Here is a 27,477-nt window from a genome sequence, read left to right on the forward strand (position 1 = left end):
GATTTGGGGTTGTACATGGTAGGTTCCTTGATAATTTGTGTGAGATTGAGAGCATCTAGCTTAGATTGTAGGACGGCCGGGGGTGTTAAGCATATCCCAATTTAGGTCACCTAGCAGTCCGAACTCTGACGATAGATGGGGGGCAATCAATTCACATATGGTTTCCAGGGCACAACCAGGATCTGAGGGGGGTCTATAACAAGCGGCAACAGTGAGGGACTTATTTCTGGAGAGATGGATCTTTAAAAGTAGAAGCTCGAACTGTTTGGGCATAGAACTGGATAGTATGACAGAACTCTGCAGGCTATCTCTACAGTAGATTGCAATTCTGCCCCCTTTAGCAGTTCTGTCTTGATGGAAAATGTTGTAATTGGGGATGGAAATTTCAGAATTTTTGGTGGTCTTCCTAAGCCAGGATTCAGCCACAGGGTTGGCAGAGTGTGCTAAAGCAGTGAATAAAACAAACTTAGGGAGGATGCTTCTAATGTTAACATGCATGAAACCAAGGTTTTTACGGTTGCAGAAGTCAACAAATGAGAGCGTCTAGGGACACACAGGGCCTGGGTTAACCTCTACATCACCAGAGGAACAGAGGAGTAGTAGGATAAGGGTACGGCTAAAGGCTATAAGAACTGGTCGTCTTGTGCTTTGGGAATGGAGAATAAAAGGAGCAGATTTCTGGGCGTGGTAGGATAGATTCAGGGCATAGTGTACTGACAAGGGTATGGTAGGGTGCGAGTCCAGTGGCGGTAAACCTAGTCATTGAGTGACGAATAGAGAGGTTGTATCTCTGGAGGCACCAGTTAAGCTAGGTGTGGTCTCCGCATGTGTGGGGGGTGGGGCAAGGGGGCCATATGAGGCATGTTGAGCAGGATTAGGGGCTCCGCAGTAAAATAAAACAATGAGAGCTGCCCTAAAAAACAGTATACAAGGCAGAAAGGCATAAAGCAATCACAGGTGTTGATTGGGAGAGCTAAGACAACAACGGGTGAGACAACGCGTAAACAGCTAGGACAATAACAACGGGTAAATGGCGATGAATGGGCAGAGAGGGTCAGTTAGCTACACACAGGGCCTGAAAACCAAAAATTGAATAATACCATGTAATGAACAGTCCAGCAGGCATCAGCTGTGTAGCCGAGTGATCATAGGGTCCAAAGAGCAGCAATAGATGAAACAGGAGCCGTTCAGTAGTCAATTACTACGCTAGGCGAGCGGGGAGACACGACGTTCAGGAAGCTAGCGGGCCGGGGCTAGCAGATGGATCATCACCAACATCCACGACGCAGAGGCCGGTTGAGAGCACATCGGCCAAATTACGTCAGCAGACCAGTCATGATGGATCGCGGGGCTCCGTGTCGACAAAGTGGCCAGGCCAATTGGAAAGAGAGGTATTGCAGTGTTGTACTTAGTTTGCTAGCCGGGAGATGAGCCTAGCTCGAGGCTAACTGTGGCATGCTTTGGACAAGGGCGTTAGCCACAGTAGCCACTCGGTAGCAGCTAGCTAGCTGCGAAGATCCGGTGTAATGGTCCAGAGCTGCGCAGGAATCCGATGATGTAGTGGGAAAAAAAGCAGTCCGATATGCTCAGGGCTTATATCGCACTGTGCAGACGGGCAGGTATTTTCCGGGCTAAAGCGGCTGGTGTCCGAGCTAAAGGTAAAGACCACTAGCAGCGGCTAACAATGACAAATAGCTAGTAGCTAATTAGCTGGCTAGTTTCTGATGGCTGCCTTGATGGAGGTTCCAGTAAAAGTCTAACAAATAGCAGATCCGTACCACATTGGGTGAGGTGGATTGCGGGTATATTTAATTCGAAGAAATGGAAAAAGAGATTGAAAATAATGAAATGTATACAAAAAAAATGAAAAACACGAAAACAAAACACGTCTTACTGCTGCTCCATTTTGGAAAGTAGGCCAAGACTATTGTAGGCTACTACTTAAACCACTTTTACTCTCGAAATCTTTTGTTGTTTACTACATACACTACCTTACTCACTCTGTTTCGTACATAGCCTCACATGAAAATCCTTAGAGATGGGTGGGCTGAAGGCTTAAGAGGGTGTGAAGGATACTGAATGGGTGTAGACAAAGAAGAGCTCTCCAGTAGGTGTGCCAAAACATCAATGGACATTTTCTCTAATATGGGTTACAAGTTTAGTTGGTGAGCCGGGAACATCAGTGTTGTTTAAAAAAAAAATACTGCTGAGAGCTCAATGTTAAAATTACATTAGAATTAGAGGCACCCTTTTCTGTTAATGTTTTCATTTTGTTATTGCAAATGGCATTTAGTTACACGTCCCTTTCCATGAAGAAAACACAAAAATATTGTCACATGGAAAGAATCTCGATGTAAACATGGTGTACATTCATATCATCTCTGCTCACACGGTTCCTGGTGGAGTGTTATTAACCAGAGTTTGTGGAGGAAAAGTACAACCTATGACACATCTGGTCTCGTTCCTATTAAAATGTGTTCAGTCTTATCATTGGGAAACATTCTTTCACATAATGGAGACTCTAGAAAGAAGCTTGATGAGTACTGTCTGGAGCATTTGCAACAGTGTTTCTTTCATTGGAAGTTCTGCCAACATTGGTAAGAGCAGAGAGAAAGTAGTTTAACACCAGAGTGGCTAAAGCAGTCATTTGGACTGCTCATGAATGTATTTATTTGATTACTCTGCCATTTTTTAAGTCATACCCCCCTCCGTCCTTGACTCTCTTAAATAAGTCTATATAGCACAACAATCGTTGTTAGAATCTTAATATCACAAACAGAACTGTAGTATAAACCAGTTTAAGGAGGGCATGCCATTTAAAAAAAAAAAAAAAATCCCGTTGCCCCTCCTTCTCTTATCAGTCTCTCCTGGCCTACTTGGAGTACAGAGTGAGAGCGTGCGTAATTACAAAATCGGAATAAAAATGACTCAGATGGTGGAAAAATGAATCATGACATTTCTGATTTGAGACCCAGCCTACTCCTCCGAGGCCTATTGAGCAAAAAAGCCCACTGGGCGACCACCAAATGAAACAGTGCACAGCAAATTGCCAGTGTTGTATTCAGTCTAACATTTCTAGTGGTGATTCAGGAGTTAAATTCACTAGTAAGGGTGAAAGTAACACTCAGTGGTGTAAAATAACCCACAGTATTTGTTAATAACCAGAGTTATTGTTTAACACTTTGAAGAGTAAAACAGTCTCATCAAAAACACATCCATCATTAGCATGTTTCCCAGCATTTGGACCGTAGGTAGATTTTTTTTAGGATTGTTTTTAATATGTGTTTTTGCATGTACATTGATTGATAGATTAATCTTATGCTACACAATTTTGTAAACTCATCCAATCAGTGAATTAGATTCATTGCACCCGTTACTGAAATGGTTGTTCCAGGTTAAATGGTTTAGTAGCCTTCATATAAACTTTCCTGACCCTGACAGTCATTCTGAATGCATGTTGCGGGTGAATAAAGAATCCAACTGTTGGATATCTAACTCTGGCTGGATTCCAATAGGAATTACACATCACTTTCCAAGCCAGCATAATGTGACTTGCAGGCCTGATGTGGCCTGTAAACCAGGAGTTTCCTAACACCGCTGTGTTAGGATGAAACTAGGCCATCAAAGTAAGGCCTTAAGATATACACTATATATACAAAACTCAAATTAGTGGATTTGGCTATTTCAGCGACACCTGTTGCTGACAGGTATATAAAATCGAGCACACAGCCATGCAATCTCCATAGCCAAACATGGCTTTACTGAGGAGCTCAATGACTTTCAATGTGGCACCGTCATAGGATGCCACCTTTCCAACAAGTCAGTTTGTCAATTTTCTGCCCAGCTAGAGCTGCCCCGCAACTGTATGTACTGTTATTGTGAAGTGGAAACGTATAGGAGCAACGACGGCTCAGCCGCTAAGTGGTAGGCCACACAAGCTCACAGAACGGGACCGCCGAGTGCTGAAGTGCATAAAAATGGTCTGTCCTCGGTTGCAACACTCACTAACGAGTTTCAAACTGCCTCTGGCAGCAACTTCAGCACAAGAACTGTTCGCCGGGAGCTTCATGAAAGGGTTTCCATGGCCGAGCAGCCGCACACAAGCCAAAGATCACCATGCGCAATGGCAAGCGTTGGCTGTCGTGTGTAAAGTTTGCCTCCATTGTACTCTAGAGCAGTGGAAACGCGTTCTCTGGAGTGATGAATATCGCTTCACTATCTGGCAGTCCGACGGATGAAAATGGGTTCGGCGGATGCCAGGAAGACCTACCTGCCCCAATGCATAGTGCCAACTGTAAAGTTTGGTGCAAGGTCCATACAGAAATGTTTGTTGAGATCGTGTGGAAGAACTTGGCTGGCCTGCACAAAGCCTTGACCTCAACCCCATCGAACACCTTTGGGATGAATAGGAAGGCCGACTGCAAGCCCGCCTAATCGCTCAAAATCAGTGCCCGACCTCACTAATGCTCTTGTGGCTGAATGGAAGCAAGTCCCCGCAGCAATGTTCCAACATCTATTGGAAAGCCTTCCCAGTAGAGTGCAGGCTGTTATAGCAGCCTTAGGAATGAGATGTCGACGAGCAGGTGTCCACTAACTTTTGGTCATATAGTGTATGTATTACAAGTTTCATTTAAATGTTAGCTTTCACCTAGGCACTCACTTGGTGATAGCCACATGCTTTTAAAATGAAAGAATTAAATCAAATTGTCTTTGTCACTAACAAATATAGTCACGGGTGGAACTCTACAATTCACTGGAAAAGAAGAGACACCGTGGGAAATTAGCTAATTAGGCTTTACACCATACAGTGTTAAAACAACTCTCAAACATTATATTGTAACACTACAGAAAACCCGAGAAAGTGTAACAGTGTTAGCACTAAACAAAGTGAGTCCAGTTTACTCTAAATCAAGTATCATGTTTTACACTGTAGGTGTGGAGCATTACTCTACAACAGAGCTACGCTAACACCACAATCATGTTCATTTGAACATTTTAAGAATTGCATAGAGAACACTGCAACAGAGTTAAATCTTTAAGACTTTCAAAAGTGTTATTTTAACACCAGTTCAGTTGGACTCATATGTTCACTGAAATGAGTGTGCATTTAACACTTTCAGAGTTAAATGTACACCATTGATTTTGCTGTGTGAAACAGGAGCAAGGAAGGACAGCAAGGTTGGATCAAACAAGCCGGTGACAATGCTACGGGCCGACTATCAGCACACTTTGCACAATTTGCACTTATGGTGACGTTAAGGCTACTGATCTTTTTATCACCGTGGTTCTTTATGGTGACATTAAGGCTACTGATCTTTTCATCACCGTGGTTCTTATGGTGACGTTAAGGCTACTGATCTTTTCATCACCGTGGTTCTTATGGGGATGTTAAGGCTACTGATCTTTTCATCACCGTGGTTCTTGTGTGACGTTAAGCTACTGATCTTTTCATCGCCGTGGTTCTTGTTGACTGTGCTTCTTGGTGGTTGAGGTATTTAAAAAAATATTTTGTTGTTATAAAAAGAAGCTGTCACTGTATTCCAAAACATATGCTTTCTGTTTCATAGTTGTAAAAAAGGCACTCCAAGATTAACATTGGTGTTTTAAGTGTTTTTTTAGTTTTTACAAATGTCCTACAGTAACAAACTAAAGAAAATTCTATTGTGTTATTATAATTWAAAAATAATAATAATRGTATTCTAATCTTATTATTTTTGTGATAGCATATATGAAATGTATTAATTACACTGTTAGAATGTTGTAGACAGAATGACTGCACATTAGCTTGAAGGGGGATCTCTTGAGGCCCAGTGGTTCTAGTGTTAAGAACATTTGTATAGCTTGCTAAATATGAATATAGARGCAGAATGCCATATTTGGTTCTATTTTATCCAGACTTGTGATACTTTGTGTAAATAAATACAGTAAAAGACAGAGGAAAGCAGAGATAAGCATGGAAAAYTGAAAGATTCCCTGCAGCTCATTGGTAATTTCACTAATAAAATATATAGATTTAGTAAAAACATGAATTATACACCTCATGAACTTAGAACAACTGCCTTATTATAACTTGTGATATATCAGCTCACCGATGAGAACGTGAAAGATGAGCGCTATTATCCCGGCGGTGACCATGCACAGCACGGCTTTGGAGCGGTCGCGTTTGCTGTTGACAAACACCAGGCCCACGTTCTTGAAGTCACTCATAGGCCCTGTGAAGAACTTCATTAGGGAGTAGGCCAAGCCGTAGCTGGCCAGCATCTCAACCGCATCCTCTTTGACCGCTGCAATACCCCTGTTCAGAGCCTGTGAGAGAGAGAATAGAGGAGTTGAGAGAGAATGAAAGGAGTAGAAGAGAAAATATAGAATATATTTTTTAAAAAAACAACCTATTAGTGCTGATGGTTGCATTTATCTTTGCATCCATTTTTTTTTGTTACCCCTTTTCCTCCCTGATTTCGTAGTAGCCAATTGGTAGTTACAGTCTTGTCTCATCGCTGAAACTCCTGTACGGACTCGGGAGAGGTGAAGTTTGAGAGCCGTGCGTCCTCCGAAACACAACCCAACCAAGCCGCACTGCTTCTTGACACAATGCCCACTTAACCCGGAAGCCAGCTACACCAATGTGTCGGAGGAAACACCGTGCACCTGGCGACTGTGTCAGCATGCACTGCGCTCGGGCCGCCTCAGGAGTCGCTAGTGCACGATGGGACAAGGACATCCCTGCCGGCCAAACCCTCCCCTAACCCGGACGACGCTGGGCCAATTGTACGCCGACCCATGGGCCTCCCAGTCGCTGCCGGCTGCGAGAGAGCCTGGACTCGAACCCAGAAACTCTAGTGACACAGCTAGCTCGGAAGGCCATTTTTGTTTTCAGTTTTTAATGTCACTTACATAAGGGCCAGATATACCAAGAAATTAAACACTTTTGCTAGACTGACCCTGCCACACTCATGACACACACTAAGGGTAGGAAGCATGAGTTTTTACTCACAAACGTAACAACATAGTGTAGTAACTTAGTTGTAGTCATGATCTGGTGACCTAAACTCAGCAAAAAAAGAAATGGCCCTTTTTCAGGATCCTGTCTTTCAAAGACAATTCCTAAAAATCCAAATAACTTCTCAGATCTTAATGTAAAGGGTTTAAACACTGTTTTCCATGCTTGTTCAGTCAACCATAAATAATTAATGAACATGCACCTGTGGAACCYTCATTAAGACACTAACAGCTTACAGATGGTAGGCAATTAAGGTCACAGTTATGAAAACGTAGGACACTAAAGAGGCCTTTCTACTGACTCTGAAAAACACCAAAAGAAAGATTCCCAGGGTCCCTGCTCATCTGCGTGAACGTGCCTTAGGCATGCTGCATGCATGCATGAGGACTGTAGATGTGGCCAGGGCAATAAATTGCAATGTCCGTACAGTGAGACACCTAAGACAGCTCTACAGGGAGACAGGACGGACAGCTGATCGTCCTCGCAGTGGCCGACCACGTGTAACAACACCTGCACAGGATCGGTATATCCGAACATCACACCTGCGGGACAGGTACAGGATGGCAATAACAACTGGCCGAGTTACACCAGGAACGCACAATCCCTCCATCAGTGCTCAGACTGTCAGCAATAGGCTGAGAGAGGCTGGACTGAGGGCTTGTAGGCCTGTTGTAAGGCAGGTCCTCACCAGACATCACCGGCAACAACGTCGCCTATGGGCACAAACCCACCATCGCTGGACCAGACAGGACTGACAAAAAGTGCTCTTCACTGACGAGTCACGGTTTTGTCTCACTAGGGGTGATGGTCGGATCCGTGTTTATCGTCGAAGGAATGAGCGTTACACCCAGGACTGTTCTCTGTAGTGGGATCGATTTGGAGGTGGAGGGTCAGTCAATGTCTGGGGCGGTGTGTCACAGCAGGCGATCTCAACGCTGTGCGTTACAGGGAAGACATCCTCCTCCCTCATGTGGTACCCTTCCTGCAGGCTCATCCTGACATGACCCTCCAGCATGACAATGCCACAAGCCATACTGATAGTTCTGTGCGTGATTTCCTACAAGACAGGAATGTCAGTGTTCTGCCATGGCCAGTGAAGAGCCCGGATCTCAATCCCATTGAGCACGTCTGGGACCTGTTGGATCGGAGGGTGAGGGCTAGGGCTAGGGACATTACCACTGTCCGTGACCTTGCAGGTGCCTTGGTGGAAGAGTGGGGTAACATCTCACAGCAAGAACTGGCAAATCTGGTGCAGTCCATGAGGAGGAGATGCACTGCAGTACTTAATGCAGCTGGTGGCCACACCAGATACTGACTGTTACTTTTGATTTTGACCCCCCCTTTGTTCAGGGACACAATATGTGACTAACAGAAATGGAATGTCTGTGGAACTTGTTCAGTTTATGTCTCAGTTGTTAATCTTGTTATGTTCATGGTCCCGTGTGGCTCAGTTGGTAGAGCATGGCGCTTGCAACGCCAGGGTTGTGGGTTCATTCCCCACGGGGGGACCAGGATGAATATGTATGAACTTTCCAAATTGTAAGTCGCTCTGGATAAGAGCGTCAGCTAAATGACTTAAATGTAATGTAAATGTTCATACAAATATTTACACATGTTAAGTTTGCTGAAAATAAACGCAGTTGACAGTGAGGACGATCATTTTTTTTGCTGAGCTTATAACTACAAACATAGTTGTTTTGGGGGATTTGCATATTTATTGAACTTATTTCCAGATATCTTCTAAACTACTCACAATGCACTATTTCTCAAGTTCATATGGCGAATCTACTCTGTGTTAGCTAGCTCGAGTTGGCTAATGTTAGCCACTAGCCATGCAGACCGAGTGTTGGCAGTGGTGAGCTACAATCCACCAAGGTGTGATGTAAACAACCAATCAGATTCCCCACACGTGGGCACTGCATGATCCTGCTCAGCTGCTCCAGGCAGCGCTGACTTCCCCTGCACCGGCAGGCTTGCCTCTGGCTCAAAAGGAAAGAGAAAAATAATTCTTACCTACTCTAATTGTTGAGTACCTCGTCCTAATTTGTTTTGCGTTCTCCACCTTGTTTGGTCAACTTTACGACCTCTTCTCTGTGAAGTAGGCTACCCAAGTTTTCCAACAATGGCTTAGTACTAGCGCACTACTGTAGCTAACTGACTGTGATGTTGTGATCATTGCCATCTGCTGTAGCCTTCCTCTGATTGTCTTCTTATTGTTGACTGTTCCCCTTGTGTCCTGCGCCCAATGCCACTTCTGGATTCTATCTACTTTGGATTTATCCCACTATATCGCTACTGGTTTAGCTGACTCTCCCTCGGCCGGTGAAAAGGCCTCTCCGTCTGAAGCGCCTCTCTGCTGGGCTCTTCTTCGGTAGCTAACTCGGCCATCAATCGGCAAACCTCCGCTCTCTCTGCTGGCTTTTTTTGTGTGTGTTTGTGGGTTCCTGCCTGACTAGTTGGTGTTATTCTCTGGTATTCTCTGGTAGGCTAGCTAGGCTAGTTAACTGGCTAACTAACTTTAGCGGTCTGGCTTGCTGGCTAAGATAACTGCATATACCAGTAACGTTCTTTGAAAACTGGTTAAATGGCGTTATGTATTTCCAAATATTTGATTTACTTTTATGTATCTGTGAGCTAGGTGTTGATAGCAACTGGCTGAATCATACATTGCTAATGTAATGTTAGCAGGTTGGTAGGGCTAACGTTAGCAGGCTCGTAGGGCTAACGTTAGCAGGCTAGTTGGCAAGGAACATTGCAAGCTGATTTGTAACAATACATTCCTAAAGTATTTGCTTGTAAGTTGACTGAATAATTGAAACTAGTAGTCATGAGTGCAAACAATTTGGTTTAATTTTAAGTTATACATTTTAAGTTATTTCTGTTGGAGTTTACATTATAGGGAATAAGCTGGTTTGCAGGGTCCTCCAAATTGCGTCACAACCCGAATTTTCTTTTCCTGATCGGTCTTACYTAAATTGAAAAGTGAGGTGCAAATTTGCATTGGGACTTTTGATACGTATACATCTGCAAATCCATATGTGTCACGGATCCCTCCGGAACTTTCATTACGCACACCTGCCCCCTATTCCCAGTGATTAGTAATTGTATAAGTGTGCCCTTGGTTTACCAGTGTCCCGTTGGTTATTGGTACAATGTCCGTTGGTTCGTGTGAGTACCTGTGCTGTGTATTGGCTTTCGTGCCATTGTGGATTGCGCAGACGTGTGTAAACGTGTGTTTATTATTGTGCGCCGGTGTTATTTATTCAAGGTACTCCTTGCTCTTTTGTTTGGGTTTCTACCCTGTGTTTTCTATAGTGTTTGTTTGGTCTTTGTCCCCATGCCTTTACACGGCACYCTGTAATTTGGGTATAATAAAAATAAACTATTGCGCATTCCTGCGCCTGTCTCCCGACTCATTCATACCAACGTGACAATATGTTACATATGGTTATGTTTATGCCACTTACCCTTTAACATGCTTATACTTGCAGCAGAGCAACTACTACAAGCTTGTAGTACTAGACCCCATTATGGCCCATTCTTTAACTGTATTGCATAAGGTGCACAGCGTAAATTCATCTGAATTCCATCACTTATAGCATCATCTCCGAAATGGAACAACCTTGCCCTAATGTTGGGAGGTCAACCTTTGCGTAAATCTAGGATGGTCTTCTAAAGGTGTGCATATACTGGGTGACCTCTATGACAACAGTAGTCTGTGTACTTTCCAGGACCTGAAGGAAACCTTCTATCTCACCACTCTTTCATATTATTTATACCTGCAGCTCCCTTCAATAATTTGTGTCTGCAAAGTTCCCTTAGATACTCCCTTATGTACTCACACTTTTATTGAATGGCTGTCTGTGTTTAAAGGTTTGGTATCAGATCTGTACAATAGATTTATTACGTAAGTACCAGACAGACCTACAGTGTCTGCGCTGTGGGACAGTGGGATACACTTTTAGAAAATAAGGTGCTATTAAGAACTTAAAAGGGTTCTTCGGCTGTCCACATAGAAGAACCCTTTTTGGTCCCAGATGGAACCCTTTTGGTTCCAGTTAGAACCATTTTGGGATCGATGTAGGACACTTTCCACAGAGGGTTCTACATGGAAGGAGCCAAAAAAGGTTCTCTCTGGAACCAAAAAAGGTTCTCATATGGGGACAGCCGAAGAACCCTTTTGGAACAGTTTTTCCCCCTAAGAGTGTAGGGTATGGGACAATACTTTATTCTCCTTCAGAAACCTAGCTCGTCCATTTCAAACTCCTAGATAGGGCTTACACCACACCTCTTAACTTCCTTTGGAATCGTTTATCTAATAATCCTTTTTGTCATATACATTTACATTACATTTACATTTAAGTCATTTAGCAGACGCTCTTATCCAGAGCGACTTACAAATTGGAAAGTTCATACATATTCATCCTGGTCCCCCCGTGGGGAATGAACCCACAACCCTGGCGTTGCAAGCGCCATGCTCTACCAACTGAGCCACACGGGACTTATACATATACTGTATGTAATAACAACTCAATAGATGCTACACTACATATGTCTTGGGAATGTCCCCCCCCAGTCTTAGTTTTTAGGCAGATTGCACCTGTGACGTCTGATGTTACTGGAACTCAGATTATGGCTTTACCTACACTTTTTTTTTTTTTTTAAACGATGATACTCCTCTGCAGTTGTCTGTCCTTCACTGTAGGCTCTTGCTTGCTGCCATTACATGCAGGGTTTACACCCAATCTGCCACTTAAGAGTACATGGTTATCTAACTTCCAGTCTATTGTTGCACTAGAACTGTCATCAGCTAGGCTCGACAGAGCTCAAAGCAGGGCTCTCGGGTTGTGGACGGTTATTATTGATCTGGTTAGAGAGTTTCTTTTTGTTTTACTTGTATGCAATCTCTGTCATTTCCAATTTGAAGTCTGTAAAGTGTATTGTATGTATCAATCCCAGTATTAATGTATTGTCACGTTCCTGACCTGTTTTCCTTGTTTTTGTATGTGTTTAGTTGGTCAGGGCGTGAGTTGGGGTGGGCATTCTATGTTATGTGTTTCTATGTTTAGGTTCATTGTCTATTGGCCTGATATGGTTCTCAATCAGGGACAGGTGTTTTACGTTTCCTCTGATTGAGAACCATATTAAGGTAGGCTGTTCTCACTATTTGTTTGTGGGTGATTGTTCCTGTGTCTGTGTCTGTCGCACCACACGGGACTGTTTCGTTTCAGTTCGTTTGGTTAGTCTGTTCCTGTTCGTGCGTTCTTCGTGTTATATTGTAAGTTCACATGTTCAGGTCTGTCTACGTCGTTTTGTTGTTTTGTAATTTTCCAAGTGTTTTTCGTGTTCGTCTTTGCTATAATAAATCTTCATTATGTCTTCATACAACGCTGCGTTTTGGTCCGATCCCTACTCCTCCTCTTCAGACGAAGAGGAGGAGAGCAACCGTTACATGTATTTCTATGTTTAATAAAAAATCCAGTGAAGCAGTTTGTGACGCCCCAGTGTAGCACATACAGTATGTTACAGTGGCCAACTATCAGTTTTCAAAGCTCATATAGGCTAAGATTACAGGTACAGTATAGGTTTATAGTATATTGCCGTCGGTCTGTTTGCTGAAAGATATCAGGTACTATCAAGTGTCGTGATGCGCCACACTATTGCTGCCTTTTTCAGGGGAAGCAATCTAGTTKAGACAATGGCAGTTTTGTTTTTGTTGCAGGATTAGAAGCTCCGTCATCTACCTGTCTCTGAGTGAACAATAAATGTCTTTCATGGCTCACAGCCCAGAACTAAATACCCTAATATCAAAACCAGAATTAGTAGGGATTCCACAGGCTTCAGTTACCAAGGTATTGAAATCCCCCCACCYTGACTCAGAGCTATGACGAAGCCTGTGAGGCTAAAATGTTTGAAATGGATTAAAGGGATTCTTTGCAAATGCAGTATATTGTAGTTTTTTTCTTTGAAATATAATTGGACCATTTGATTTGAACCCTCAGATGTACAAGTATATTTCATTTACAATTTCTATGCCGCTACCATGTATGTGCATTGCATGTTAAATGGGACCAGTGATTGAATTGCTTCCTTGGCTGTAACTCTGCAGCAGTTAGGGGAGGTTAATTTCAGCTCAATTCAGTCCGAAATGTAAAATGTTGAAATGAGACAGACTACATCATACACCACAGAACCACACAATCACACTAATACTGTTTTTTGCCTGTAAAAAAAACGGGGCTATGTTTATATTACCCCCTTACAAACAGGCCCATTTTTATCAKATTCTTGCCTGCATATGCATGTCATACCTCCCGTGTGCATGCGGGCATGCCAGTGAGGAGTGGTAGTAGTGGTGTGCAGATGTGGGTGGGCGTCTATTTGAATAAATCCATTGAATATACACCATCAAAAAGAAGTCCATGATTAATTTGTTCAGGCAGGACCTAAGAAACATAAGTCGAATAAAATGTATTTTCAAAACAACAGAATTACATATTTCGAGTTGAATTATGTTAAGTCCAAATGAATAAAATCAACAGTTCCTTATTTTGCTCATTAAACAGACAAGACAAACCTACCCGATCACAGTCAACACACATACAGTACATGTTATAGTAAGAATATAATATAATTGTCACGTTTACTCCCCCTCCCCCTCTCTGGCACTCGAKGTCGCCAGGTGTCTCATCATTACGCACACCTGCAACCATCGTTACACTCACCTGCGCCTCATGACACTCACCTGGACTCCATCACCTTCCTGATTACATCCCTTTTATCTGTCACTCCCCTTGGTTCTTTCCCCAGGCGTTATTGACTGTTTCTGTTTCATGTCTGTACGCTTTTTGTGTTTCTTGTTTTGTCCCATGTTCGTTTATTCATTAAATGATTCACTCTCTGTACTTGCTTCCCGACTCCTAGCATACACGTTACACCTCACCAAGGGGAAGCAACAGGGATCTCTTCCAAGTGCCGCTGCAGAAGCTGAAGCAACCGGCCATGCCTCAGCTGGCTCGACAGGTTCTCAAGCCTCGGTTGGCTCGTCAGGCTCACGTGCCTCAGCTGGCTTGTCAGGCTTCCATGTCTCAGCTGGCTCGACAGGTTCTCAAGCCTCGGTTGGCTCGTCAGGCTCACGTGCCTCAGCTGGCTCTACAGGTTCCCACGCCTCAGTAGAAGCGACCGGCCCACTCCTGGTCCTCGGGACCGTCCCTCTGGTCGGCGTCGTCCCAGCTGGCTCATCATGCTACCATGCTTCAGCTGGCTCTACAGGTTCCCGCGCATCAGCTGGCTCTACAGGTCCCCACGCCTCAGCAGAAGTGACCGTCGCCGTCGTCCGGTGGCTGGAGCCGGAAGTCAGGGAGGGGGTGCTGTCACGTTTACTCCCTCTCCCCCTCTCGGGCGCTCGACGTCGCCTGTTGTCTCATTACACCTTCCTGATTACCTCCCCTATATCTGTCACGACCGTCGTTCAAGGAAGACCAAGGTGCAGCGTGGTTAGCGTACATTTTCTTTTATTAGAAAAATGTCGGCAACAAAACAAGAAATAACAAAAAACGACCATGAAGCTACAAGGGCTATAGTGCCCCTAACAAAGACAACTTCCCACCATGACAAAAGGGAAAAAGGCTGCCTAACTATTATTCCCAATCAGAGACAACGATAGACAGCTGTCCCTGATTGAGAACCATACCCGGCCAACACATAGAAATACAAAAACATAGAAATCAGAACATAGAATGCTCACCCCAAATCACACCTTGACTAAACCAAATAGAGACATAAAAGGCTCTCTAAGATCAGGGCGTGACAGTACAAAGGTGAGGACTCCGGCCACAAAACCTGAGCCTATAGGGGAGGGTCTGGGTGGGCATCTATCCGCGGTGGCGGCTCTGGTGCGGGACGTAGACCCCGCTCCACCTCTGGCTCACCCCACTTTGTTGGTGCCTCTGGAGCGGGGACCCTCGTTGTGGGCCCCGGACTGGGGACCGTCACTGGAGGCTCCGGACTGTAGGCCGTCGCTGGAGGCTTCGTGCCATGGATCATCACTGGAGGCTTCGTGCCATGGATCATCACTGGACCGTGGAGACGCACTGGAGGTCTGGAGAGCAGAGCTAGCACAACCCGTCCTGGCTGGATGCTCACCCTAGCCCGGCAACTGCGGGGCGTTTGCACAGGACGCACTGGGCTGTGAGAGCGCACCAGAGACACTGTGTGTAGAGCCGGCGCAGGATATACTGGGCCGAGGAGGCACACTGGAGGTCTGGAGAGCAGAGCTGGCACAACCCGTCCTGGTTGGATGCTCACCKTAGCCCGGCAACTGTGGGGTGCTGGCACAGGACGTATTGGGCTGTGGACACGCACCGGAGACACAGTGCGCAGAGCCGGCGCAGGATATCCTGGACCGAAGAGACGCACTGGAGGCCAGATGTGCTGAGCCGGCACCATCCGTCCTGGCTGGATGCCCACTCTAGCCCGGCCGATGCGGGGAGCTGGAATATAGCGCACCGGGCTATGAGTGCGCACTGGAGACACCCTGCGCAGAGCCGCATAACATGGGGCCTGACTAGTCACACTCTCCCCACGGTAAGCACGAGGAGTTGGCTCAGGTCTCCAACCTGACTCCGCCAATCTCCTRGTGTGGGGGCTGCCTCTCGTGCCTGCTCCGCTGTGCCATCTCCTCGTATTGTTGCCGCTCTGCTTTAGCTGCTTCCAGTTCCTCCTTAGGACGGCGGTATTCTCCAGCCTTTGCCCAGGGTCCTTTGCCCTCCAGTATCTCCTCCCATGTCCATTTCTCCAGAAAACGCTGCTCCACCTCACCATGCTGCTTGGTCCGTTTGTGGTGGGAAGTTCTGTCACGACCGTCGTTCAAGGAAGACCAAGGTGCAGCGTGGTGAGCGTACATTTTCTTTTATTAGTAAAATGTCGCCAACAAAACAAGAAATAAGAAAAACGACCGTGAAGCTACAAGSGCTATAGTGCCCCTAACAAAGACAACTTCCCACAATGACAAAAGGGGAAAAGGCTGCCTAAGTCTGCTTCCCAATCAGAGACAACGATAGACAGCTGTCCCTGATTGAGAACCATACCCGGCCAACACATAGAAATACAAAAACATAGAAATCAGAACATAGAATGCCCACCCCAAATCACACCCTGACCAAACCAAATAGAGACATAAAAGGCTCTCTAAGGTCAGGGCGTGACACCTGAGMCGTTATTGTTTCTGTTTATATGTTTCATGTCTGTACGCTACTCATGTTTCTTGTTTTGTTCCATGTTCMTTTATTCATTAAATTCACTCCCTGTACTTGCTTCCCGACTCGTAGCATACACGTTACAATAATAGAATAAAATACTAATAATATTTCTCCCACACAAGTTTATGTCACCGCTGTCATATGAAACATAGCCCATGCTTTCTTGATCCACGTTTCATCTCTTTCCTACCCTCCACTTGTTAAACTACATTTCCCCAGCCCAATTGTAGCCTAACCAATATCCAAATGGAGATTCAGTGAAGAGAAGAAAAAAAACGGACATCAAAGCTGTCCCAATCGAATGGTGCTGAAATGATCATCTAGGCAGAACTTTACCAAAAGTATTACTAGGTCGTTAGGCGCTAATACAAGTTTTGGCTTTGATACCGGCAACACCTTTCAGCTAAAGTTGGCGGAAAAAGGTCTTAGCATGAAAGGGATATAAACAATGTTCTCTCAAAAAAAAAATTGGGCACTGAGCTAATTTCAGGTCGGCTGAGAGCAAACTTGAACTTTGAATATTCTGTGCAACTGCTGCCGCGCGTTTACTGTGAACACTGACATGCTGACCACACCACTCGCGTTACGTAAGCGAGCGTTGGAAAATAAATGTACACGTACAATTCAACAATTTCATCCAAACTGCTCYCATGCGTTAACGAGTGTCTGCGTAGCCAGGCGCTAAAGTCCRGCCTCTCCCATCTCCTCATTGGCTTTTAGGAGCATATACCCARGTGGGTGGTTGAAAGAAGAACGGTGGTTCACACTCCCGTCCAGCTGGTGGTGGTAATGCACCTTAAAGTTTGTTGCCAAGCGCCATATGAAGTCCAAAGAAGAAGAAGAAGCAGGGTCTGTAGTGACGCCTCTAGCACTGAGATGCAGTGCCTTGGACCGCTGCACCACTCGGGAGCCCCTACATTCCATGACAGTTTTGYAGAAAAAAAACATGCAGGGCTTGACATGAATCTTTTCACCACTTGTACTTCAGACGAGGTGGTGACTGAAAATGTTGTTGTGTTGTTTGATGCAAGAAACCACTTTACAAAATAAAATGCTTTATTATTCCCYTACCATTATTAAAGAGAATCAGACAAATTATGCTACGCTCTGCCTATTGGCTACTTAGCTTATTCAAGCCCGTCTCAAAATACAACACCGCAGCTGATTGGTTATGGGGCACCGGTCTGTGTAGAGTTACAATGGGCCTGAGTCATGCCCGTCAATGCAATAGAATCCTACTCTGATGCGTTCAGCCTACAACAAAATGTCTTGCATAGTTTTTTTTCTGTGTGTGTTGCATTGAAAGTGGCTAATAAGAATTGATTCAATCACAATTACCACTGCAAAGGGAAACATTGATAGTGTTAACTACCGGGGYAAATTCTATAAAGTTGAGTGAAATTCAACCACACACATCCCAAAGAGAAAAGAGKATGGTCATTAATAGTGTGTCACTATGCATGAATGATTGTGTAACCAGGGGCGTAGCGTTGGTTTAAGAGGTGGGGGGGACAGAAACTGGCGGGTGGTCTTTAATGATGTGTTATAAACGACCAAAGGTGTTTGACTTTATAGTAAGTACAGCGTCATATGACATAATATAATATATTAGTATGTATGTGTTATGAATGACTTTATAGTAAGTGCAACGTCATGCAATATATAGTCTTTATGGATGTGTATTGAATGGCCTAAGGTGTCTCACTTCAAACTAAGTATTTGGTATTCCTCTTCTGTTCCCATGCTGGAGACCAGGGCTTGATTACTATCTATTACAATGGTGCCAACATTTTGTGGCTGGTCTTTCAGATGGGGAGAGGGTGAATGTGTCAAAGTCCAGACTGGGCCCAGCCAGAAATAAGCCATGTTCAAATAACTTACGCTGGGGGCTTTCATCAAGGTAAGTGTTTCTTGGTGTAACGCTATTGCGCACACAGCACATACAGTGCTTTCAGAGGGTATTCAGACCCCTTGACCTTTTCCACATTTTATTACGTCACAGCCTTATTCTAAAATTGATTCAATAAAAAAAATCCTCAGCAATCCACACACAATACCAAATTGTCATGACTGGCCTGTGCGGGTCAGGCTACCGTGGACCATAACCCTACAGAGATATCTCTCACACCCACCAGCGGGGGAGAGATCGAGAGGTGTAGAGATGGAGGGGGGTTTTATGACACCTCACGCCCATTGTAAATCTTAAGGCAGCCGGCAAAATCCCTTTGTCCTCTCAGTATGGAGGAATGGAATGTATGATGGGCCTATGGAGAACCTACCTCTGAACAGTAACATGCAATAAATGGACTTTGGGACAATATGTTTCGTCAGCCAAAATGGTAGTAATGACGATAGATGGAATACGAAAATGAATGTCGTTTTTGTTATGTTATTAKAAGTTAAATGACYACGTTATAACGAAAACATTGTAACTTGAAGAGTTTTCACAATATGTACTTGATGTTTGCATGCTGTGCGTTGCGTGGAAAATGTCCAGATCAAAGGGAATGTTTTTGTAGTTGAAATGTGAAGTTAGTTGTCTAAATTGGATCTGAGTCAAATCCAGACCTTGCCTCGTAACTAGTTACGCCCAGAGCACTTGCTCTAGAGGTGGAAACGCCCATTTCTGACCCAAGGGTATAAAACATGTGAGTTAAGAATTAACATTATGACTAAGTGACCACGAGRTGCAGCCAAGGTTCGATTAGTTTTAAACCCAAAACGCAACAAGAGGTTGAAGAAGACAAAGGAACCTTTTAACAATCTATGCTACGGATGAGTAGCGGTGTCTAAGAGGGTGATTTCAAGCAGGACCACCTGGTTACCACTCTCCAAGGAATCGTGTGTCTACACTGCTTCCATTCCCACGCTGGAKCCATCTGCCTTCCTGAAGACAAACAATGTATACGAAATGCTTCAGTCTGGTTTTAGACCCCATCATWGCAKTGAGACTGCACTTGTGAAGGTGGTAAATTACCTTTTAATGGCGTCAGACCGAGGCTCTGCATCTGTCCTCGTGCTCCTAGACCTTAGTGCTGCTTTTGATACATTTACATTACATTTAAGTCATTTAGCAGACGCTCTTATCCAGAGCGACTTACAAATTACCATCGATCACCACAGTCTTTTGGAGATAGGAAACCCAAATTGATCTACACGGACAAGTTCTGGCCTGCTTTAGATCTTATCTGTCGGAAAGATATCAATTTGTCTCTGTGAATGGTTTGTCCTCTGACAAATCAACGGTAAATTTCGGTGTTCCTCAAGGTTCCGTTTTAGGACTACAATTGTTTTCACTAGATATTTTACCTCTTGGGGATGTCATTCGAAAACATAATGTTAACTTTCACTGCTATGCGGATGATACACAGCTGTACATTTCAATGAAACATGGTGAAGCTGTCACGCCCTGGCCTTAGTTATCTTTGTTTTCTTTATTATTTTAGTTAGGTCAGGGTGTGACATGGGGGATGTATGTGTTTTTGTATTGTCTAGGGGTTTTTGTATGTTTATGGGGGCAGTGTCTAGTATAGGTGTTTGTATGTCTATGGCTGCCTAGATTGGTTCTCAATTAGAGGCAGCTGTTGTTCATTGTCTCTGATTGAGAGCCATATTTAGGCAGCCATATTCATTGGGTATTTCGTGGGTAATTGTRTATGTTTGACGTTAGTAGCTTGTGTCTGCARTTTCGTTTGTTAGCTTCACGGTCGTTTGTTTTTTTGTTTAGTTTGTATTAGTGTTCGTGTTTGTTTCTTCTTCATTAAAAAAAMAAGATGTATTTARATCACGCTGCGCCTTGGTCCTCTCTTTCACCTAAAGACGATCGTGACAGAAGCCCCAAAATTGCCCTCGCTAGAAGCCTGTGTTTCAGACATAAGGAAGTGGATGGCTGCAAACTGTCTACTTTTAAATTCGGACAAAACAMWGATGCTTGTTCTAGGTCCCAAGAAACAAAGCAATCTTCTGTTGGATCTGACAATTAATCTTGATGGTTGTACAGTCGTCTCAAATAAAACTGTGAAGGACCTCGGCGTTACTCTGGACCCTGATCTCTCTTTTGACGAACATATCAAGACTGTTTCAAGGACAGCTTTTTTCCATCTACGTAACATTGCAAAAATCAGACACTTTCTGTCCAAAAATGATACATAAAAATGTATCCATGCTTTTGTTACTTCTAGGTTAGACTACTGCAATGCTCTACTTTCCGGCTACCCGGATAAAGCACAAAATACACTTAGGTTAGTGCTAAATACGGCTGCTAGAATCCTGACTAGAACCCCAAAATTTGATCATATTACTCCAGTGCTAGCCTCCCTACACTGGCTTCCTGTTAAGGCAAGGGCTGATTTCAAGGTTTTACTGCTAACCTACAAAGCATTACATGGGCAAGCTCTTACCTATCTTTCTGATTTGGTCCTGCCGTACATACCTTATATTATATTATTATATTATTATTTGACCATGCTGGTCATTTATGAATATTTGAACATCTTGGCCATGTTCTGTTATAATCTCCACCCGGCACAGCGAGAAGAAGACTGGCCACCCCTCYTAGKCMGGTTCKTCTCTAGGTTTCTTCCTAGGTTTTGGCCTTTCTGGGAGTTTTTCCTAGCCACCGTGCTTCTACACCTGCATTGCTTGCTGTTTGGTGTTTTAGGCTGGGTTTCTGTACAGCACTTTGATATATCAGCTGATGTAAGAAGGGCTATATAAATAAATGTGATTTTGATTTGATCTACACGGCTGATTAGCCGTCCTCAGAAGACCCCTCTTTCAGCACAAAGGCGAGAAAACAGACCACTAAGAGAAAGGACACTGGCATCGTGTGGACAATCAGAGATTGTTACCATTATACCTGGTAGCAATAAGTGTCGCCATCAGAGGAGAAGTCGGAACTGTATAGTTCCCTTAAGGAAAAGCACCTTTAGTAAATTCGCTTTCTCTATGAGAGCTTCCCATGTCTGGAATACACTGCCATCAGACACACATAACTGCACCAGATATCAGATTTGTGAACATAATCCCTAGCTGTGTATTGCCGCTTTCCATGTTGTCTGTGGTCTGTAGCTTTTGAGGTGTGGAAACACTTTGTTGCTTTTATGAATTTTGTCTTGCTGCTTTTTGTTCTATGTTGCTCTGTCTGTATGCTATGTCTTGCTTGTCCTATGTTGCTCTGCGTGTGCTCACTGCTCAATGATTGTCTATATTGTAATCGTTTTTAATAACCTGCCCAGGGACTGCGGTTGAAAATTAGCCGGCTGGCTAAAACCGGCACTTTTACTGAAACGTTGATTAATGTGCACTGTTCCTGTAAAAATAAAATAAACTCAAACTCGGTCCATGAGGAGAGACCCCATCGGAGACCTTCGACACGTAATTTCATCATTATATTCTGAACCATAAGAGCGGCAGTTCGGGGCAAGGTTAGGGTTAAACTAAGCATAGTTTACAAATGTAACCAAGTGTGCTTTTCTCTCAAAATACAGAGAGAACCTTGATGAAAACTTGCTCCAGAGCGCTCAGGACCTGACTGGGGCAAAGGATCACCTTCCAACAGGACAAGGACCCTAAGCACACAGCCAAGACAATGCAGGAGTGTCTTCGGGACAAGTCTCTGAATGTCCTTGAGTGGCTCAGCCAGAGCCCGGAATTAACCCAATTGAACATCTCTGGAGATACCTGAAAATAGCTGTGCAGCAACTCTCCCCATCCAACCTGAGATCTTGAGATGATCTGCAGAGAAGAATGGGAGAAACTCCACGTGTGACAAGCTTGTAGCGTCATACCCAAGAAGACTCAAGGCTGTAATCGCTGCCAAAGTTGCTTCAACAAAGTTCTGAGTAAAGGGTCTGAATACTTATGTTAAAGTGATATTTCAGTTTTTTATTTGTAATTAATTGGCAGAAACATTTTTAAATATATTTTTGCTTTGTCATTATGGTGTATTGATGAGTAAAAATAACAATTTAATACATTTTAGAATAAGGCTGTAACGTAACAATATGTGGAAAAGGTTGAGGGGTTTAAATATTTTCAGAAGGCACTGTATAAACCTGGGATATCAACCATTCAAAGTTGGTCTTAGTGGGAGTGACCAAATAATTATATTGGAGTGACCTTACTGAGTAAAATATTTGACATCATTCCACCAGGTGTTACCAGTTAACACAGCCGCAAAGACATAATTACGACTAAACCCTGCCCATTTCCACAATTTCCCTTCTTAAAATTTGATTTTAAACCTAACCCTAACTAATGAAGGGCAGGTTTTATGCGTTGGTCCGCCAGACCTTCCACACATTTAGACAGAACTGTCTGGGAACGAGATTAGGTGTAATGTGACGAGCATGACTTCACTTTAGAGTGTGTGCCATCCATCCTTCAGCACAACATGTCACCCACCCTTTATAAAGCACGTTTATATCACATTTGACATTGATGATTATGTCACACAGTTTTGCCACATTTATAAAGCATAACATACGGTTCTAGATGCTTTGTAACACATTTACGTAGTGCTTATGAAGGCATTATGAAGCCTTTATTATCTGAACACCATTTAAAGCAGGACCCATATAGTCAAAATGAAATTAATAACATTATTATTTAAATATTCTAACAATGTGGTAACTATCCCAATATTGGGATATGCATAGGCACTTGAGGAACTCATACTCTTGTGTAAGACTTATAAAACTACAAAAAGCCAACTTAAAGAAATAAAGTTTAGTCAAGTTAGAACTATTTTCTAGCTAACAAGGTAGAGCACTTGAATTGTTATGAACACACACTTCTGTCCATCTCCAACTGTTTGAACAGCATGTTGAAATCAAGTGGTCTACCTCATTTCTCAGAATGAGCACGAGTTGCCATTTCCTATATTTGTGTTTTATGCTTATTGCACATTTATAAAACACAGATTATTTTGAGTGTTTTTTTCGCATTGTTTGTAACTTATTTTGTACATAATGTTGCTACTACCGTCTCATATGACCGAAAAGAGATTCTGGATATCAGAACAGCGATTACTCACCTCAAACTGGACAAAGAGTTTTCTTTAATGTGTCAGAKGCGAAAGATATACTGTTTCTCCGAGACCAAGCCCAAATCCCTGTCATTCGCGTGAAGAAAAGACGGAAATACAGGGGGCGGAGACTGTGGTGCATTGTGATAATTCGTCGGACCATAAATCCATCCTCCTGATTCCTGCTTACAAGCAAAAACTAAAGCAGAAAGTACCAGTGACTCGCTCAATAAGGAAGTGGTCAGATGATATGGATGCTATGCTACAGGACTGTTTTGCTAGCACAGACTGGAATATGTTCCGGGATTCAACCAATGGCATTAAGGAGTATACCACCTCAGTCACCGGCTTCATCAATAAGGGCATCGGCGACGTCATCCCCACAGTGACCGTACGTACATATCCCATACAGAAGCTATGGATTATAGGCAACATCCGCACCAAGCTAAAGGCTAGAGCTGCCGCTTTCAAGGAGCAGGACACTCATCCGGAAGCTTATAAGAAATCCCACTATGCCCTCAGACGAACGATCAAACAGGCAAGGCGTCAATACAGGACTAAGATTGAATCCTACTACACCAGCTCTGACGCTCGTCGGATGTGGCAGGGCTTGAAAACTATTACGGACTACAAAGGGAAACCCAGCCGAGAGCTGCCCAGTGACGCGAGCTTACCAGACAAGCTAAATGCCTTTTATGCTCGCTTCGAGGCAAGCAACACTGAAGCATGCATGAGAGTACCAGCTGTTCCGGACAACTGTGTGATCACYGTCTCCGTAGCCGATGTGAGTAAGATCTTTAAACAGGTCAACATTCACAAGGCCTCAGGGCCAGACAGATTACCKGGACGTCTACTCAGAGCATGCGCGGACCAACTGGCAAGTGTCTTCACTGAAATGTTCAACCTCTCCCTGACCGAGTCTGTCATACCTACATGTTTCAAGCAGACCAACATAGTCCCTGTGCCCAAGAAAGCAAAGGTAACCTGCCTAAATGACTACCGCCCCGTATTACTCACGTGGGTAGCCATGAAGTGCTTTGAAAGGCTGGTCATGGCTCACATCAACACCATCATCCCAGAAACCCTAGACCCACTCCAATTCGCATACTGCACCACAGATGAATTAATCTAATTCGCAGTCCACACTGCTCTTTCCCAACTGGACAAAATGAACACCTACATGAGAATGCTGTTCATTGACTATAGCTCAGCGTTCCACACCATAGTGCCCACAAAGCTCATCACTAAGCTAAGGACCGTGGAACTAAACACCTCCCTCTGCAACTGTGTCCTGGACTTCCTGACTGGCCGCCCGAGGTGGTAAGGGCAGGGAACAACACATCTGCCACGCTGATCCCCTAGCACGGGGGCCCCTCAGGAGTGTCCAAACACACCAAGACAGTTGTGAAGAAGGCACGACAACACCTTTTCCCGATCAGAAGACTGAAAAGATTTGGCATGTGGTCCCCAGATCCTCAACGTTCTACAGCTGCACTATCGAGAGCATCCTGACCGGTTGCATCATCACCTGGTATGGCAGCTGCTCGGCATCTGACCGTAAGGCCCTAGAGAGGGTAGTGCGTACGGCCCAGTACATCACRGGGGCCAAGCTTCCTGCCTTTCAGGACCTCTATACTAGGCAGTATCAGAGGAAGGCCACAAAAATTGTCAAAATTATCAAAGACTCCAGTCACCCAAGCCATAGACTGTTCTCTCTGCTACCGCATTGGGAAGCGGTACCAGAGCGCCAAGTCGAGGTACAAAAGGCTCCTGTCAAAGCCCCTCAAAGGGAGAGACACAGAACCATTCAAAAAGTTGGTGCTGGCTTATAAGCTCAATATTTGGTTCCTAAATGTTTACATGGATCTACTTATTCTGGACAAAGTTCCACGTAATGGAAACAGATCAGTGTTTTAGATTACATTACATTCTTACTTAAATCACTGGTGCTACCCAAACTATTGAGTACTAATAATTGGAAATTGTCAAAAACGTCTCTTACCCTTATTATTCATACCTCTGTCCCAAATTTCCCCACTGTGTCCCTTACAGTCTGTTTTTTGTTTAGTGAGCATTGGCGGCTATCTATTGTTCCACAGGAAGCTTACCTCTAACCCAAACACCAGATGGCGGCCTCTAATTAGGATGCTGGCTGGCCTTCTAGGGAGAGTTGCAAAGAAAAAGCCATATCTCAGACTGGCCAATAAAAATAAAAGATTAAGATTGGCAAAAGAACACAGACACTGGACAGAGGAACTCTGCCTAGAAGGTTAGCATCCCAGAGTCGCCTCTTCACTGTTGACGTTGAGACTGGTGTTTTGCGGGTACTATTTAATGAAGCTGCCAGTTGAGGACTTGTGAGGCATCTGTTTCTCAAACTAGACACTCTAATGTACTTGTCCTCTTGCTCAGATGTGCACCAGGTCCTCCCACTCCTCAATCTATTCTGGTTAGAGCCAGTTTGCGCTGTTCTGTGAAGGGAGTAGTACATAGCGTTGTACGAGATGTTCAGTTTCTTGGRAATRTCTCGCATGGAATAGCCTTCATTTCTCAGAACAAGAACAGACTGACGAGTTTCAGAAGAAAGGTCTTTGTTTCTGGCTCTCTAATTCACTCAGTACATTATAGCAAAATTTCAATCTCTTATTATCCAATTTTCAATCAGCTTATAATACATATTTCAATCTCTTGTTATCCAAATTTCAATCAGCTTAATATCCAAATTTTAATCAATCAGCTCATTATCCAAATTTCAATCTTAATAGTAATAATTTCAATCCATTTGTAATCCAAATTTCAAATCAGCTTAATACGTCATATCTCACAATCACATAATTTTCACATCCACATTCACTAAGTACTATTCCCAAACACACACGGTGGTCTCCCTTATTACCCCATGTGCATCTTCAACAATTCTCGTCGTTACTTGCTATGCACCAGGCCGAATCAATCATCCTGTTCGTTGACGCCAAATTGTCGTGGGAATTCTACACAGAGACACTCAATGTTAAATGAACCATTCTTTATTATCAGCGCGCTGGAGAGGTTCCAACCAACTCGGCAGGTAGCCTAGTGGTTAGAGCGTTGGACTAGTAACCGGAAGGTTGCAAGATTGAATCCCCAAGCTGACAAGGTAAAAATCTGAAAATAAGAATTTGTTCTTAACTGACTTGCCTAGTAAAATAAAGGTACACTAAGTAGATGTTGCACTAAGTAGATGTTGATCAGGAGCTACACCTGGGGCAGTCATGTTAGTTCTCTTATATACAGACAGGTTATATTTGCCCGGATTTAGCTTATTCATCGTTCATAATTAATTCATCACATACGTTTGCTTCATTCATGTGACCGACCAATACCCGGGTCACCAATACCTCACCATGCTTCTTCTCTCTAAGCTGAGACCTTGAAACTGAGATATCCCTTTCTCTAAACAAGGTTGTGGGCGRACTGCCAAATTGCAGATACTGATAGTGAGGATTTGTTCAATCCGTCACTTGCATGAACACAGAAATTGGTTATTAGAAAACCACACGAATAGAACACAGAAATTGGTTATTTAGAAAAGCACAAACTTAAAAATGTCCATCACACTCCTTAACAGCTTCTTCCCACAAGCCATAAGACTGTTTACTACCTAATTCTATATTAAGTATTGTAGTWTTCTATAGTAAATTGTAGTATTTTTTCATGTGGGATGTTCCTGTGCAAGAGAGCGGCTATGATAGCAGAAGCACATAAGGCCTTATCTGATGATATGGAGTCTGAGCTTGCCAAACATATCAAGAATCTCACAGATCATTTACATGGGCTTATAGTAGTCTCAAATGCAGAGAACCTACTTACGAATTGGCACATTGAAAAAACATCAATGTCCCAAACAACTGGTCAACAAATGGAAGGGTAAGTGATATTGAACAGAGATATCTACATCTGAATATAGGCATACATTAAAGATAAAKAATATACCACACCCCAAATTCGATGAATTAAACGTTGGCCTACCAGCACCATCACCCACTGTCACAGGACACCATTACACACTTACCTTAAGGRGGCTCAACTTACCCTGTCCCTATGCTCAAGTTGTGCCAAGAGAGAACACTTTTTTTGTTTTGAAAACTGTTGTGTACATGAATTCTGATTATTTCCAGGGATACAGTACACAACATCCGGAACTATATGTA

At 43.7% G+C, this 27,477-nt stretch overlaps 1 protein-coding gene across 1 annotated transcript in view; it reads right to left on the reverse strand.

Annotated features, from left to right (window-relative positions):
• Nucleotides 1–27,477, reverse strand: part of ankhb (ANKH inorganic pyrophosphate transport regulator b) — an 83,741-nt gene that overhangs the window by 46,624 nt on the left and 9,640 nt on the right. The window contains exon 2 of the mRNA XM_023978027.2: nt 6,090–6,306. Coding sequence (XP_023833795.1) covers nt 6,090–6,306 — 217 coding nt within the window. The remainder of the gene's footprint in view (nt 1–6,089; nt 6,307–27,477) is intronic.

The sequence above is a fragment of the Salvelinus sp. IW2-2015 genome, linkage group LG32, assembly GCF_002910315.2.
Source record: "Salvelinus sp. IW2-2015 linkage group LG32, ASM291031v2, whole genome shotgun sequence".
Classification (NCBI taxonomy): Eukaryota; Metazoa; Chordata; class Actinopteri; order Salmoniformes; family Salmonidae; genus Salvelinus; species Salvelinus sp. IW2-2015.